Source organism: Rhinatrema bivittatum, chromosome 1 (genome assembly GCF_901001135.1).
Source record: "Rhinatrema bivittatum chromosome 1, aRhiBiv1.1, whole genome shotgun sequence".
Classification (NCBI taxonomy): domain Eukaryota; kingdom Metazoa; phylum Chordata; class Amphibia; order Gymnophiona; family Rhinatrematidae; genus Rhinatrema; species Rhinatrema bivittatum.
Window position 1 is genome coordinate 498,709,586 of NC_042615.1, and position 15,930 is coordinate 498,725,515.

The 15,930-nt window shown below is 48.0% G+C and overlaps 1 protein-coding gene across 1 annotated transcript in view; it reads left to right on the plus strand.

Moving 5' to 3' along the window:
* Window positions 1-15,930, plus strand: part of ABCD1 (ATP binding cassette subfamily D member 1) — a 161,642-nt gene that overhangs the window by 134,109 nt on the left and 11,603 nt on the right. The window contains exons 6-9 of the mRNA XM_029609328.1: window positions 3,665-3,810; window positions 3,952-4,097; window positions 4,442-4,526; window positions 4,953-5,078. Coding sequence (XP_029465188.1) covers window positions 3,665-3,810; window positions 3,952-4,097; window positions 4,442-4,526; window positions 4,953-5,078 — 503 coding nt within the window. The remainder of the gene's footprint in view (window positions 1-3,664; window positions 3,811-3,951; window positions 4,098-4,441; window positions 4,527-4,952; window positions 5,079-15,930) is intronic.

Here is a 15,930-nt window from a genome sequence, read left to right on the forward strand (position 1 = left end):
AGGCATTATGTTACTTGTCAGTGGAATAATTTATGATGGACCTGGAATGACTGAGGCTTCATTTCCTTTGTTTTATTTTCTTAATTTATGTATCTTTTATTTGCTGTTAATTATTTAACCCATGTAGTATTATTATTGTTGTAACCACTTCTTTATCTTTGCTATTGTTACTATGCCTTTTATGACTTAATCTACTTGTTCTTAGATTTATCTGTTTTTATTCTGTAAACCGTTGTGATTGGCCACAGTATATAAATACAATAAATGTCTTGAACGAACTAGTAATTTGTGTGCGTCTATTCCCATAACGCTTTAGCGTGCATCGACTTAGGTAACTCTGTGACCTGCAGCGATCTCTCTGCTGCTTTCACTTGCCTCAACTTCGATGCCTTTGCTTGCGTCGACTTTTCTGATGCCTTGAATTGCGTTGCCTTTGCATGCATTGACGCACTTGAAGCTTTTTCATGTGTCTTGTCAATCAGACATGCCTTTATGCATCGATTCTTTAGACGCAGTGTGCGTCGACGACGAAGTTTTAGAAGTTTTAATGGCCTGTTTCTGTTTTTTCCTCAGATCCCACTGATGAGGCTCACCTTACTGGGTCTGGGTAGTGAGTTTTTGGGCCTGGAGAGGAGTGTGTGGATCTTCCTTCCCTTGGAGAAGGGGTACAGGATCCTGTTGTCTCCTCTTGTAGTTTAAAAATTTTAGCGGCTCTTTGGTGTTGGGCCCTAGGAGACATTCTTCCACAGTCTCTGCAGGCCACTTGGTTATATTCAGGACCGAGGCACAGGTAAAAGTAATTGTGCCCATCGGTCACCGACATTATTTTGCCATACTGGCAGTATTTAAAGCCAGGGGCTTTCGGCATCATAGCACTTAGAAGCGCTTTTTTTTTTTTTTTTTTTTTTGGAGGGGAAAAAGATTTGGTTAGAGACCTACTCCACATGTCTGTGCAGAGCATGGAAAGAAAATCAAACTGAGATTTGCTTGATGCATGGGAAAACCCTTTGAGCTTAGAGAAAGACAGCTCTGCCCCATGATGCCCAGATGACGTCACCCAGACAGCATATAAGTTTGCTTATTGACGGAAAATGCAAAATACAATAGGTTTACCAAACAGAGAACCCTCCACCACTATATTCCTCCACCACCATTATCTATAATTACCTTAGAACCTTGAAATGACATCTGTTTCCCTATAAGATGGGCTAACCCTGCCTTTTTTTTGTGCTTGATTGAGAAGAAAATACTTTCCCCACCCATAGTCATTGCAGTTTACCATGTTCAGCCACATCTGGATGGTGTCGCTTGAAGCATAGCAATATGGGCCCCCCATCTCTGCAAAGCTTATAGGACTTCATTGCGTGTGGTGACTGAGCCTAACCCACCTACATTCTATGTCACACATTGGATATCTGTGCTTGTCATTTTACTAAACTCAAAAACAATTCCCAACAAAGAGAGTTTTCTTGCACATAGTTGGTCAAGACCCCTCAACCTAGGTCCCAACCTCCCCATCTACAAAGGATATGATTATGCCAAGGTGAGAATATTTTACTCTGCTCAGTTCTTACCTTTTATGCCTTGCCTTCGTGAGCCCATCCCTTCCCCCTCCCTCCTTATCCAATCAAATAACCACAAACATTACATTCATAATTTGCTTATCAATATGCCTTATGAGTTGTGTGCTGCGTGCTTGGGCCCTACTCATGTTGCACAAAATCCACATGAAAAGGAGAAAGAGAGGGAAAAAAAAGGGGGTCCTTGCTCTGCACTCTTATTTTCTTCTGCAGCGAGGACCTAACAGATGTATCAGAGTGCTGCTTTCTCTTTTCAAAAGAAATGAAAACAGAGTAGCAGTCACAGTACATCCAGTGGAATTAGAGAAACAAAAAACTATTCCATGGCACAAGTCCAAATGCATACAAAACATGCCTGAGTTCAGTTATGCTTCCAGCCTCCATCTGCCACGTGATCTTAGTTTGGACCCTCCATTCCTTGCTTTGCCTCCAATGCACCCAGCCATGAACTCAAAAATGCTTGGACTTTGCTAGGCGACTAACAAATGCTAGGCATTCTGGTAAGACACCCTTAATTTACCTGGAAACTGGAGGGTGAAATGTATCTGATCAATCAACTGAGAACAGATTGGCACGAAAGCTTTGCGATGGGCCGACAGCGGCTGAGTAATCAGTGAAGAGCAGCACCAGAGTACCTTCAAATTCCAGCCGCCCAACGTTTCTATATAGTCTCATAATTTCATCCTTGTGAGAAAAATTTTAGAATTTGGAGATTACAAGTCTAGGTTTGTTTTGACCTGCATGACTCCCAGTCAATGCACACATTTAGCAACCAGGACCCCCAATCTCATCAAGCAGGTCCAGGGCCTTTGTCAGCCAGACTTCCAATTTTTGTCTCAGATCACGGTTAGCAATACTCTCAGGTAACCCTATGAATTGCAGGTTACTTCTCTGAGAGCGATTCTCCAACCTTGAATTCTGTTTTCACTGCTGCAGCTTTTATCGCCACCAACTCCTGCTATAAGGCCTGCACCTGCTCATCCGCTCCAGTAAGATGAGACTCAACCTCCACAATCCGCTTTGTATTGTCGGCCAGTAACAATTGTAACTAATGAAATTGCACATAAATTCTCTGTAATTTGTTTATTGCTGTAAGAATCGTGGTAGCAATATTACTGGGATCACCATTGCCTTCCTTCAGCAACGGAGGATTATTCGCATTTTTGGCCATTTTAGACAGCACCAATCTGTTCTTTACTTTATGCACCGATTTTTGCCTCTGTCTGACTCACGAATCCTGTACAAACTAGTTCACAAGAACGAGTGTGCCTTCCCTGACACAAAGCTTATCTTTATTCAGTTCATTTTATACTTTTAAAGGCGTGATGCTTTGCGATTCAAGGAGTATATGTTTAGGGTAGTGGCCTGGCATTCTTTGCAAGCTAACAAAGTTTATTGGAATTTATTTTTCTTAATTTTTGGTAATTGGCTGAGGGTAGAACCTCAGGCAACCTGTATACAACATAGGCTTCTCAGCTGTCTGCAGCTCAAAGTCCGTCCCCTGGGGACATTTGTTCTTATTTTAATAGCAGATAGAACGGTGGTAAAGTGACTCCACTTTCTCCTGATTCTCATCCTCTTACTGATTCTTCGGTCTGTTTCCACCAATTTTGGTCTCCCTTTGACTATAGCAAACTGGTGACCCTACAGCCAGGGTCGGGTTTTTATGATGTCCACAATGAATATGCATGAGATAAATTTGCATACCATGGAGACTTGGTATATGCAACTCTATATCATGCATATTCATTGTGAATATCCTGAAAATCTGACTGGCTGTGGGGTCCTCAGGACAGGTTTGGAAAGCCTGGTCTTTAGTAATATTTCATAATATTTTGTATTTCTAGATTGTCCTTCCAATTATAGCTCAAGGCAGTTTACAGTATGTCTCAGGTATCATAAGTTTCTGCCCCAAAGAGCTTACAATCTAAGTGGGTCCCTGAAGTAACAGGAGATAAAGTGACTTGTCCATGGTCGCAAAGAATGTAAACCCTGGAACCTCTCCCTTTGCCTGTCTTTCTCTCAGTGAGTCTAGTAATAGAATACAGCCATTGTAAAGTCTCTCTCTCTCTCTCTCTCACCAGGTAGCAGAAGGGATGCACCTTTTGATCACTGGACCCAATGGATGTGGCAAGAGTTCTCTCTTCCGGATTTTGGGTGGGCTATGGCCCGTGTACAGTGGTGTGCTATATAAACCCCCTCCACAGAACATGTTCTACATCCCACAGAGGTAAAGAGCTCCCACATCCTCAAACATGTGTACTAACTACTGCTAGGAGTAGATGTGCCTGTTTAGCAAGGCTTTCTTCAGGCTGTACATCTTGGTGGGGTCTCTACTTTGCTTATAGAGCCATTTCTGTTGTCTGTGCAGGCCATACATGTCTGTGGGGTCCCTCCGAGATCAGGTTATCTACCCAGACACAGCTGAGAATATGAGTAGGAAAGGATTCTCTGACAAGGATTTGGAGACTATTTTGAACATTGTGAACCTGTACTACATTGTGCAACGAGAGGGAGGTGAGTTGGCAGGGGCTCTTTTCCACTTCAGTTTTGCCATTTGCTTTTTCTTTTCTCCCTACAAAGATTTACCCCACTTTTTTGTATTTATGCCAGCACTTTTGTCTCTCTGCCTTTAGTCTAGCTCCTCCCCTTTGCTTACTCCTACAACACTGCTTCAGGAATATAGATATAGGAGATTTGTATGCTCTGCCGGAGCAAGGAGAAGAATCGACTGGGAGAGGGAAGGCCAGACAGATCTTGACCTGGCTTTAGGGCTAGATGGTCCCCTGCCCCTCCTTCAGCATGGCAGAGTGACAGACAATTACATGACCAGTCTTGTGTTTTGTTTTTTTCAATGGTAGGCTGGGATTCCATCAGTGATTGGAAGGATGTACTGTCAGGTGGGGAGAAGCAGCGGGTAGGAATGGCACGTATGTTCTACCACAGGTAAGGTGTCACCAGGGCTCCATAATCTTATACAGCTGTCTGTGGATTAGCACTGTTTGGCTCAACAAGTCAACACCCATGCACTGTCATACCACAGACCATTGTAAGGTTGACATGCTCTAGATGTAAAGTTTTCCAGTGGTTACTCAGCTATGAAGTGGTGAAGCTACTGAGAAGGAGAAAAAGAAAGAGCTGAACACTAATCTATGATAATGAAAAGAACACTACAAATACCCCACACTATGCTTTCCATCAGGATTCTTTGGGGCTGCACCTAGTACTCTGCAGCCGGTGATCTCAGGAGCAGCACTTCCTGGCCAAGGGGCTGGGAAGGTAAAGGGAAAAGGAACAAAGCAGGGGAAGCGGAAAGAAGAATATAGCAACAGTGTCCTGTGCTGAGCTTCCTTTTTTTTTCTCTCTCCTCAGGCCCAAATATGCACTTCTGGATGAGTGCACCAGTGCTGTCAGCATTGATGTGGAGGGCAAGATCTTCCAGGCTGCTAAGGATGCAGGAATCGCCCTGCTCTCCATCACTCACCGCCCCTCACTCTGGTATATGGGGGTGGATCACCCTCCCATTTCTTTCTTTCTTCCCAGCTTCTCCTGATAACTTGAGGATCCTTGAACTTTGTATAGCTTCCTCTGGTGTCTGTGAGGGACAAGCTCATATTTTAACATTGATGCTATGGAGTGGAAACCTAAAAGAGAGTCTGAACCTTTGTTTTAAACTTTCTGTTTTTATGTGGGCTCCTTCTGGAATACCTTGCTCCCGAGTTCACTATGTTTTAATCCCTCTTTATATTGATGGTAATATGTCTGCTTTTAGTGTTTATATACAAGTCTCAGAGCTCAGTTGAATCCTGCTGTGTTAGGCTTTGTGTTGATCGTTTCACCTCCCATTTCCCCATGTCCTGTAAGTCACGGGAGGACTCTGGATCTCTTCCAGAGCAGACAGCCATGCAAGGGCTTTCTGAATATATTTTCTGCACACTGTCTTCCTTGTTCCTGCCTCCCACATGCTCCAGGCACAGCCATTCATAAAATTGGCCAGGGCCAGAAAAAAGGGCTCCAATTTAATTAAAAAAAAAAAAAAAAAAAAGCCTTTGCCACTTTGTCTCCTTCTTCCTTGTCTTTTTCTCAATCTTTCACTCTCTAACACCTCTCTCATGCATTTCTTGTCTGTTACCTCTCCATTTGTTCTCTTTCAGGCCGATGCAATAAGACACGAGTAAAAACGTGCATCCAAACTGGGTGCCTTTTTTTTTTTTTTTTTTTTTTTTTTTTTTTAACCGCGCACACACCTTTCCTGGACGTCTGATGCTATATTTAAATGAGCTGGTGCATTAAAAGGGACACACTAGGCAGAAATTGTGCATCTCTAGTGCCCAGGAGACATAGCTGTGTGCTTATTGCTATTATCACTCAATTATTCAGAGTAGTTAAATCACAAGCAGATTGTGATAAACTGCAGGAGGACCTTGTGAGACTGGAAAATTGGGCATCCAAATGGCAGATGAAATTTTATGTGGACAAGTGCAAGGTGGTGCATATACGGAAAAATAACCCATGCTGTAGTTACACGATGTTAAGTTCCAAATTAGGAGCTAGAGATCTAGGCATCATAGTGGATAATACATTGAAATTGTCAGCTCAGTATGCTGCTATGGTCAAAAAAGCAAATAGAATGTTAGGAATTATTAGGAAGGGAATGGTGAATAAAACGGAGGATGTCATAATGCTTCTGTATTGCTCCATGGTGAAGCCCGCACCTTGAATACTGTGTACAATTCTGGTTGCCGCATATCAAGAAAGATATAGTTGCAATGGAGAAGATCCAGAGAAGGGCTACCAAAATGATAAAGGGAATGGAACAGCTCCCCTATGAGGAAAGACTAAAGAGGTTAGGGCTGTTCAGCTTGGAGAAGAGACTGCTGAGGGGGATATGATAGAGGTCTTTAAAATCATGAGAGGTCTAGAATGGGTAAATGTGAATCAGTTATTAACTCTTTTGGATAATAGTAGGACTAGGGGGCACTCCATGAAGTTAGTATGTGGCACATTTAAAACTAATCGGAGAAAGTTCTTTTTCACTCAACGCACAACTAAACTCTGGAATTTGTTGCCAGGGGATGTGGTTAGTGCAGTTAGTGTAGCCGGATTTAAAAAAGGATTGGATAAATTCTTGGAGAAGTCCATTACCTGCTGTTAATCAAGTTGACTTAGAAACTAGCCACTGCTATTACTAACATCAGTAGCATGGGATATACTTAGTTTTTGGGTACTTGCCAGGTACTTATAGCCTGGATTGGCCACTGTTAGAAACAGGATGCTGGGCTTCATGGACCCTTGAATGTTCTTATGTACAATTGCTACGGGCACTCAAAGAATGAATGTAATGAAATGGATCGATTACAAAAATAGCCTTTTTTAGACGCACTAAAGCAAGGGGCAAAATCAGCCTGGAGCGTGTGTATATTGTGGGTCCAGAAAATTATTTTTTTGTAGTCAATCCATTTCATTAATTCTTTAGTAGATCTTTAGTATATCTACTGTTCCCTGTATGTACTCGAATCAGTCCAGACTCCTGGGTTTATGCATCCCTGCCAGCAGATGGAGACAAAGTTTTATTGACACTGCTACATAATCCCTGGTGCCACCTGCAGTTCTTCAGTGCAAAACCTGGAGTTTCGAGCTTAGATGATTTTTTTTTATTTTTCAGTTTTTGTGAGCCTGCCACTCGGGGGGGGGGGGGGGGGGTTGGGTATTGGTGGTTCCTTCTCTGTCTGGTTGAGATGGACGAGCTGGGGGTCGGTGACTATTTAATATGCTCGCTCCATTGATCCGTGGGGTGTAAATCTGGTGGTCCAGATCCCTACCCTTCACAAGGCGGCTTTGGGCTCAGGGCAGCTAATTTTAGTCAGTGTGTCTCTCTCTTTTTCAATAAGGCTGATACTCTTGTAGTGCTGGACAGCTCTGTTTTCCATGCTAAGGGAGTTTTGTTTAGCTATTAAAGTTTATTTAAAAAAAAAAAAACAGAGACAGGAACCAGAGGAATGAAGGTAAGGGAAGACTCTATGCTCTGTGGAAGCAGCGGTAAAAGGAGGAGGACTTCTTATGCCTCTCCCGAAAATTTTTTTTTTTTTTTTTTTTTTACACAGTCAGCACCGGGGTTTCCCGCCAGGGTGTTATGGTCCGTGGCTCTGTGTGCTGTGCTTGTGGCATGGCACCGGCATGCCTGAGCAGCTTTGGGACTCTGTGCCGCTTGTGTTTCGGGGGAAGAAGAGCCATTGGGGAGTCCGGTGGAGGCTAGGCGGTGTACCAGCTCTCCCATGGTGACTCTCGCTGTATGTGGGGGTTCAGGTCAGGATGGCCTCATCCTCTGGTGGCACGGGAATGCGGCCATTTCAAATTCTCAGTTGGCACGGACCACACCGCCAGAGGGGTGAGATTTTCCCCTGAGGCTTTCCCCGATCTGCACGAGTTCCGAGGAGGAGTAGGGAAGGGTAGTTGAGGATTTTTATTCAGACCTCCCACTGTCTGGTTCCTCTTTGGCTGGCTCCCATCAGGTTTCTGCTATTCTCACAAGTCAAGCAGGATGGTAGTCCTCACATATGGGTGACATCATCAGGATGGAGCCCAATCACGGAAAACTTCTGTCAAAGTTTCCAGAACTTTGACTGGCCCCTAATGGGCATGCCCAGCATGGCACTAACCCTGCAGCCAGCAGGGGTCCCCCTTCAGTCTTCTTTTTTCCGCGCAGCAGTAGCCTCGCGGTTTAGGAGCTCTGAAGAGATTCCTGACAGGAATTTTCCTCACGGAGTTAATTAAAATTAGATTGCCCCACAGGGGTCCCTCCTCTAACTTTTCTCAGGCCGCGGTACTCCAGTAAGATTTTCACCGTTTTTAGTCTATTACCGTCGAGTTTGGCCCTCGCGGCCTACTGGCCGTCGACCGTACCGTGGCTCGATTTTTCTATGGCCATGGCGTCGGGGCTTCGTCAGTGTCCTGACTTGCACCAAATGTGCCCTCATGACACCAAAAGGTCACAAAGCCAGAATGGAGAAGAATGGGACTCCTTTTCCATGCTCACACCCCGACGCCGTCCATCGCATCGACATCATCGGAACCGGCACCGTCGAAGTCGCACCAGCATCGACAACCGTCCGGTGACCGCCTGCCATCGACGTCTTCATGGCCATCGACTCCCGTTTCTCCCCCTCAAGATCGAGGGGATCGTAGGGAGAAACACCGGCATCGTAAGTCTCGGACCGTCGAGGGAGCGAAATCGACCTCGCCACCGTCCGAGCCACCATCGAAGAAGCCCCATCCAGGAACGGCACAGACCATTCCTGCGACCGGAACATCGAGGCCACCCTCACCCGATCGGGGTTTGGGAGTTGCCATTCCGCCTGTAAAGGTGGTTCCTCCGACTGTGCCTCAGCCTCCCTCTTCTTCACGGAGCTGGGGCTGATTGCCCCAGGTCTCCGGGAAGAACTGGATCGGCTGGTCCAGGAGGCCATCGACAAGGTGATGCAACGACTCCAGGTTCCTCCGGCACCGAGAGTGGGACCGGTCACCGACCCCATTCCAGCAGCGCTGGCACCGCTGCTATCCCGGATGGAGGCGTTCATGACCGCCCTTCTGCCGGTGATTCCCAGGTCTCCCATGGCTCTGGTGCATTCCCAGATGACAGCTTCATCGGGAGGAGAAACACCGTTCCGCATTCCTCCTTCGGGGGTATTGCCTCAGCCATCGATGCCATGTCGTCCCTCGCCACCGATTCATTCATCGGGGGCGATACGCACATCGACACCTTCGATGCTGGCACAGATTACCCCCCCAGGGCATCCACGGTGCCCCGGTGATTCCTTCGATTTTCTCGGAGCATCAGCCAGGCCCTTCAGGTATCCAACCCCCTTCTCATCCTTCAGGTCACCCTACTGATCCTTATGACACCTGGGGTGATGATACGTCCACAGACACCGATGACTTACCTTCACCTCCCTCTCCTACTGAAAGTAGAAAGCGTTCTCCTCCAGAGGACCTCTTTCATTAGTTTTGTGAAGGAAATGTCAGAATTGGTCCCTTTCCAGCTTCAAACGGAGCAAGATGATAGGCACCAGATGATGGAGCTTCTCCAGTTCATGGATGCCCCTAAAGTGATCACTTCTATTCCCATTCATCAAGTTCTTCTTGACCTCCTCAAAAAGAACTGGGAAAACCCTGGATCCATTGCCCCAGTACACAGAAAGGCTGACACTACTTATCTAGTACAGTCAGCCACTGGCTTTCAAAAATCTCAGCTTGACCACCACTCAGTTGTGGTGGAATCGGCTCAAAAGAAAGCAAAAAGGACGAAACCACACTCCTCTACCCCTCCTGTCAAGGAACACAAGTTCCTCGACAATATTGGTCGTCGAGTGTTCCAAGGGGCCATGCTTATCTCCAGGATTGCTTCTTACCAGCTGTATATGACCCAATACAACAGGGTCATTTTCAAGCAAATACATGAATTCTCTGAAACCCTGCCTGACCAATTTCAAGAACATCTTCAAACCCTTGTCAATAAGGGGTTTGAGGCAGGAAAGCATGAGATAAGAACAGCTTACGATATCTTCAACACCTCCACTAGAGTCTCTGCAACTGCCATTTCGGCAAGATGCTGGGCCTGGCTCAAGTCTTCTGACCTTCGCCCAGAAGTACAAGACAGGCTCTCTGACCTGCCCTGTATAGGAGATAATCTGTTCGGTGAACAGATTTAGCAAATAGTGGCTGAATTAAAGGACCATCATGAGACCCTCAAACAGCTCTCATCGATACCTTCTGACTTCCCTTCTAGACAGCCCTTCAAGAAGGACTCTAGGAAGTAATTCTTCTGCCCAAGGAAGTACTATCCTCCACCAACAAGGTCCCGAGTTACGAGGCCTTATCAGAAATCTCAGCCCCACCAGCCCCAGAAGCAAAAGCCACAAGCAGCTCCCCAGCTGGGGCCTGCTTCAGGTTTTTGACGTTCCCTTGGAGAGCAGCAGCCTGATCCCTCTGCCAGCCATACCAGTGGGAGGTCGATTGTGCCACTTTCACGGCATGTGGCAATCAATCACAACTGACCAATAGGTGCTAGCAATCATTGCTCAGGGTTACCACCTGAACTTTCTTGCTCTTCCACTGGAATCACCACCTCTACAAGCGTGGAGAGTAACCGACCACTCTGTCCTCCTGGAGCAGGAGGTTTCCCTTCTTCTCCAGTTAAGAGCAATGGAACCCGTCCCTCTTTCACAACAAGGCCTAGGGTTCTATTCCTGGTACTTTCTGATTCCCAAAAAATCCAGGGGGCTTCGTCCAATTCTGGACCTACGTGCCCTCAACAAAGTACCTCCAGCGGGAAAAGTTCAAGATGGTAACCCTGGGCTCCCTTCTACCTCTTCTACAAAGAGGAGACTGGCTCTGCTCTCTGGACCTCCAGGACGCGTACACCCACATTGTGATAGCTCCAGCTCATCGCAAGTATCTCAGATTTTTAGTAGGCCCAAAGCACTTTCAATACAGAGTGCTTCCATTCGGCCTAGCATCGGCACCATGAGTCTTTACCAAATGTCTCGTGGTTGTCGCAGCCTTTCTCAGGAAAGGAGGTGTTCATGTCTACCCCTTTCTAGATGACTGGTTAATCAGGGCCCCAACCCAGCAAGCCACTCGATCGTCCCTGGATATTTGACCCTACACACTCTAATTTCTCTAGGATTTCTCGTCAATTACGAGAAATCCTATTTAGTCCCATCTCAAACCTTATCGTTCATTGGGGCAGACTTGGACACCTTACAGGCAAAAGCCTTTCTACCTCAACGAGTGCAAACCCTCGTGTCCCTCGCTCATCAGTTGCAGTCTCCGTATACAGCAATAGCTCGACAATTCCTTGTCCTTCTCGGACACATGGCATCCTCAGTCCACCTCACACCAATGGCCCGCCTGGCCATGAGAGTCATGCATTGGACTCTGAGGTCACAATGGATTCAAGTGACTCAGCCTCTGTCAACCATTGTCCACATCACCGACGCACTCAGTCTGTCTCTCACTTGGTGGAAAGATCGAACAATCTCCTCCAGGGACTGCCTTTTCACTTGCCAGATCCTCAACTCATTCTCACCACCGACGCTTCCAACCTCGGCTGGGGAGCTCATGTGAACGATCTGCAGTCATAAGGATTTTGGTCTCCAGAGGAAGCCAAACACCAGATAAATTTCCTGGAGCTTCGAGCGATGCAATATGCTCTCAGAGCTTTTCAGGATTGCTTATCAAATCACGTCATCCTGATTCAGACGGACAACCAGGTGGCCATGTGGTACATCAACAAGCAGGGAGGCACAGGCTCCTTCCTTCTGTGTCAGGAAGCTGCACAGATTTGGGCGGAAGCGCTCTCCCACTCGATGTACCTCAGGGCCACCTATTTGCCGGGAATGCACAATGTCTTGGCAGACAAACTGAGTCGTGTCTTCCAACCGCACGAGTGGTCTCTCAATCCCTCCATAGCGACCGCTCTCTTCCAGCAATGGGGTCATCCCCAAATAGACCTCTTTGCGTCCCCTCAGAACCACAAGTTGGACAATTACTGCTCCCTCATTCGCAGCGAGCGCTCTCAGCCCAGAGATGCATTCTCCCTCTCGTGGGCAGCCGGTCTGCTTTATGCATTCCCTCCACTTCCTCTTCTCTCGAAGACTCTCGTGAAGCTCCGTCAGGACAAGGGAACCATGATCCTGATAGCACCTCACTGGCCACGCCAAGTGTGGTTTCCCATACTCCAGGATCTCTCCATCCGCAGGCACATTCCCTTGGGAACGTACCCGCTTCTGATCACTCAGAACGACGGATGTCTACGCCATCCCAATCTTCAGGCCTTGTCCCTGACAGTATGGATGTTGAAAGGTTAATTCTTCAACCACTTCACCTTTCAGATTCGGTTTCTCGTGTCCTGATTGCTTCACGGAAGCCTTCCACGAGAAAATCTTATTCCTATAAATGGAAAAGGTATACATCATGGTGTTCTTTGCAATCCCTTGATCCCTTTTCCTGTCCAATCTCAAGGTTTTTGGACTATCTCTGGCATTTATCGGAATCAGGTCTAAAGACCTCTTCCATCATAATGCATGTCAGTGCGGTAGCCGCCTTCCATAAAGGTGTCGGGGATGTCCCTATATCGGTACAACCCCTCGTAACACGTTTTCTTAAAGGCTTGCTCCATCTCAAGCCACCTTTACGTCCTCCGGCCCCTTCTTGGGACCTTAATCTGGTTCTCGGGCGGCTCATGAAACCACCATTCGAACCTCTTCACTCCTGTGACCTAAAATATCTCACATGGAAAGTGATTTTCCTTTTGGCTATCACTTCAGTTCGCAGGGTTAGTGAGTTACAGGCCCTAGTTACCTATCCGCCTTACACTAAACTCTTGCAGGACTGGGCGGTACTCTGCACTCACCCTAAGTTTTTACCCAAGGTAGTTTCAGAGTTTCACATTAATCAATCCATCATACTACCTATCTTCTTTCCCAGGCCCCACTCCAACCCAGGGGAACAGGCTCTGCATACCCTTGACTGTAAACGGGCTCTAGCGTTCTACCTAGACTGTACAGTTTCCCACAGGAAGAGCACTCAGTTATTCGTCTCTTTCCATCCTAACAAATTAGGGCAACCTGTGGGTAAGCAGACTCTCTCCTCCTGGTTGGCGGACTGCATATCTTTTTGCTGTCAGCAAACAGGCATTCCTTTCCAAGACCGTGTTAAAGCACATTCTGTTAGGGCCATGGCGACTTCAGTAGCACACCTAAGATCGGTGCCGCTTCCTGACATTTGCAGGGCTGCCACCTGGAGTTCTTGCCACACTTTCGCAGCCCACTATTGCCTAGACAAAGCCGGAAGACAAGATTCCATCTTCAGCCAATCTGTCCTGCGTAACCTATTTCCAACGTGACGTACCAACACCCTTCCGCCTGCCCGGTGGGGTTCAGGATGCCCTCTACCAAATTCCACCCCAGTTGTTGTGCCTGTTGCACGCCGTTGGGTACATTTGGTGCATGTTCAGACATCCTCAGCTCAGTACTCACCCATATGTGAGGACTACCGTCCTGTGAGAAAGCAAATGTTGCTTACCTGTAACAGGTGTTCTCACAGGACAGCAGGATGTTAGTCCTCACGAAACCCGCCTGCCGCCCCGCGGTGTTGGGTTCGTAACGTTTTGTTGTTTTATTTTTTCGGCACTGCCTGTAGCTATCAAATAAGACTGAAGGGGGACCCCTGCTGGCTGCAAGGTTAGTGCCATGCTGGGCATGCCCAGTAAGGGCCAGTCAAAGTTCTGGAAACTTTGACAGAAGTTTTCCATGATTGGGCTCCATCCTGATGTTGTCACCCATATGTGAGGACTAACATCCTGCTGTCCTGTGAGAACACCTGTTACAGGTAAGTAGCATTTGTTTTCACAGGGCTTTTTCACCTGATTTTATTCTGCTACTCCATGAGATGTATTTGGTTTAGCAGGCAGGGCTGGGGCCTCAGCCTTTTGCTCCTGGGAGTCTGGGCAGTCCCAGACTCGGAGACCTTCCATGGTTCAGCGCTTACTGGGTCCTGTTCCATCTGGCAAGGACTCCGGTGAGTCTGTTCCAGTGGGGGGGAGCCCTAGCTTCGCAGAAACAGTTCGCTCCATAAGGTCAGGCCTGTTGACAGTCCTTTCAAGGAGGCTGGAGACCCTTCAGAATTTCCACAGGAGGTGGAGCTACAGGGCCAAAGTCCTCATAATGAAGCGAGGCTGGTCCACTCCTCTGTTCCCTGTATAGGAGGTCGCCTAGCTCGATATTACGAGGAGTGGAGACTGTTACGTGTTAGAATTTGCTTGGCCCATTTGTGACCTGTTTCTAGTCTCTCCCTGCGAGTTGTTGGAAAAGCGACGGGTGGTGCACAAGACGTTAGACCAGTTGCGAAGGCTAGGGGCAGTGATTCCAGTTCCCCAGGACGAAAGGGGAGACGGAAGGTTTCTCACAGGACAAGCAGGATGGTTGTCCTCACAAATGGGTGACATCGAGGATGGAGCCCACCATGGAAAACTTCTGTCAAAGTTTAACAGAACTTTGACTGGCCCCTACTGGGCATGCCCAGCAAGGCACTGACCCTGCAGCCAGCAGGGGTCTCCCTTCAGTCTTCTTTTTTCCGCGCAGCAGTTGCCACGCGGTGAAAGGAGCTCTCTACCACGTTCCTGACAGGAATTCGGTTTTTCTTTCCGAAGAAAATTTTGCCCCTCAGGGGTCTCCCTTCGACAACTTTTTCTCACCTTTGTGGAAACCGGTAAGTTTTTTGCCGTTTTTTCATCGACTGCCGTCGATTTTGGCCCTTGAGGCCTATTGGCACTTACCGATCCCGCGGCTAAATTTGGCCTTAGGCCATGGCGACGGGGTTCCGTCGTTGTCCGGACTGTACCCGGACTATGTCAATCACAGACCCCCATAGGGTTTGTGTATTGTGTTTGGGTAGTGAGCATGATGTCCTGACTTGCACCAAATGTGCCTTAATGACACCTAAGGGTCGCAAAGCCAGGATGGAGAAGATGGGGCTCCTCTTCCATGCACCCACCCCAACGCCATCGATAGCATCGACGTCATCGGAACCGGCACCGTCGAAGTTGCACCACCATCGTCAACCCTCCGGTGACCGTCCACCATCGATGACTTCTCGGCCGTCGACTCCTGTTCCCTCCCCGGATGGGCGAGGAGATCGAAAGGACAAGCATCACCATCGACGGCACAAGTCTCGGCCCGTCGAGGATCCACAGTCATCGACCTCTGAACTGGCCGAGCCACCGACTAAGAGGCCTCGATCAGACTTGGCACCGTCCACGTCTCGTTCGCAGGCATCGAGGAAACCCTCACCCTCTCGGGGTGTGGGAGCCGTGATCCCACCAGTTACGGTGGTCCCTCCGGCTCTTCCTCAGCCTCCCTCTCCCGTCGAGCCGGGTATTGTTACCCCTGGTCTCCGGGCAGAACTGGACCGGCTGGTCCAGGAGGCCATCGATAAAGCGATGCAAAGGTTCCAACCTCCACCGGCACCGATTCCGGCACCGACCCCGGCACCGACTCCGCCACCGAGGAGGGAACCGGCCACCGAGCCTCTGGTGGAAGCGCTGGCACCGCTACTACACCGTATGGAAGCACTTGTACAAGCCCTTCCATCGATGATCCAAGTAGCACCGATAACTCCACCGTCTCCGACAGGATTCTCATCGGCAGGAGAAACACCGTTTCTGATTCCCCCTTCCGGGGTGGTCCCATCGGTGCCTTCTCGCATATCTCCACCGATTTATCCTTCGGCTCCATCGATTCCGAAACCTGCACCGATTCCATCGGCAACCCCGAAACCCTCGATGCCATTC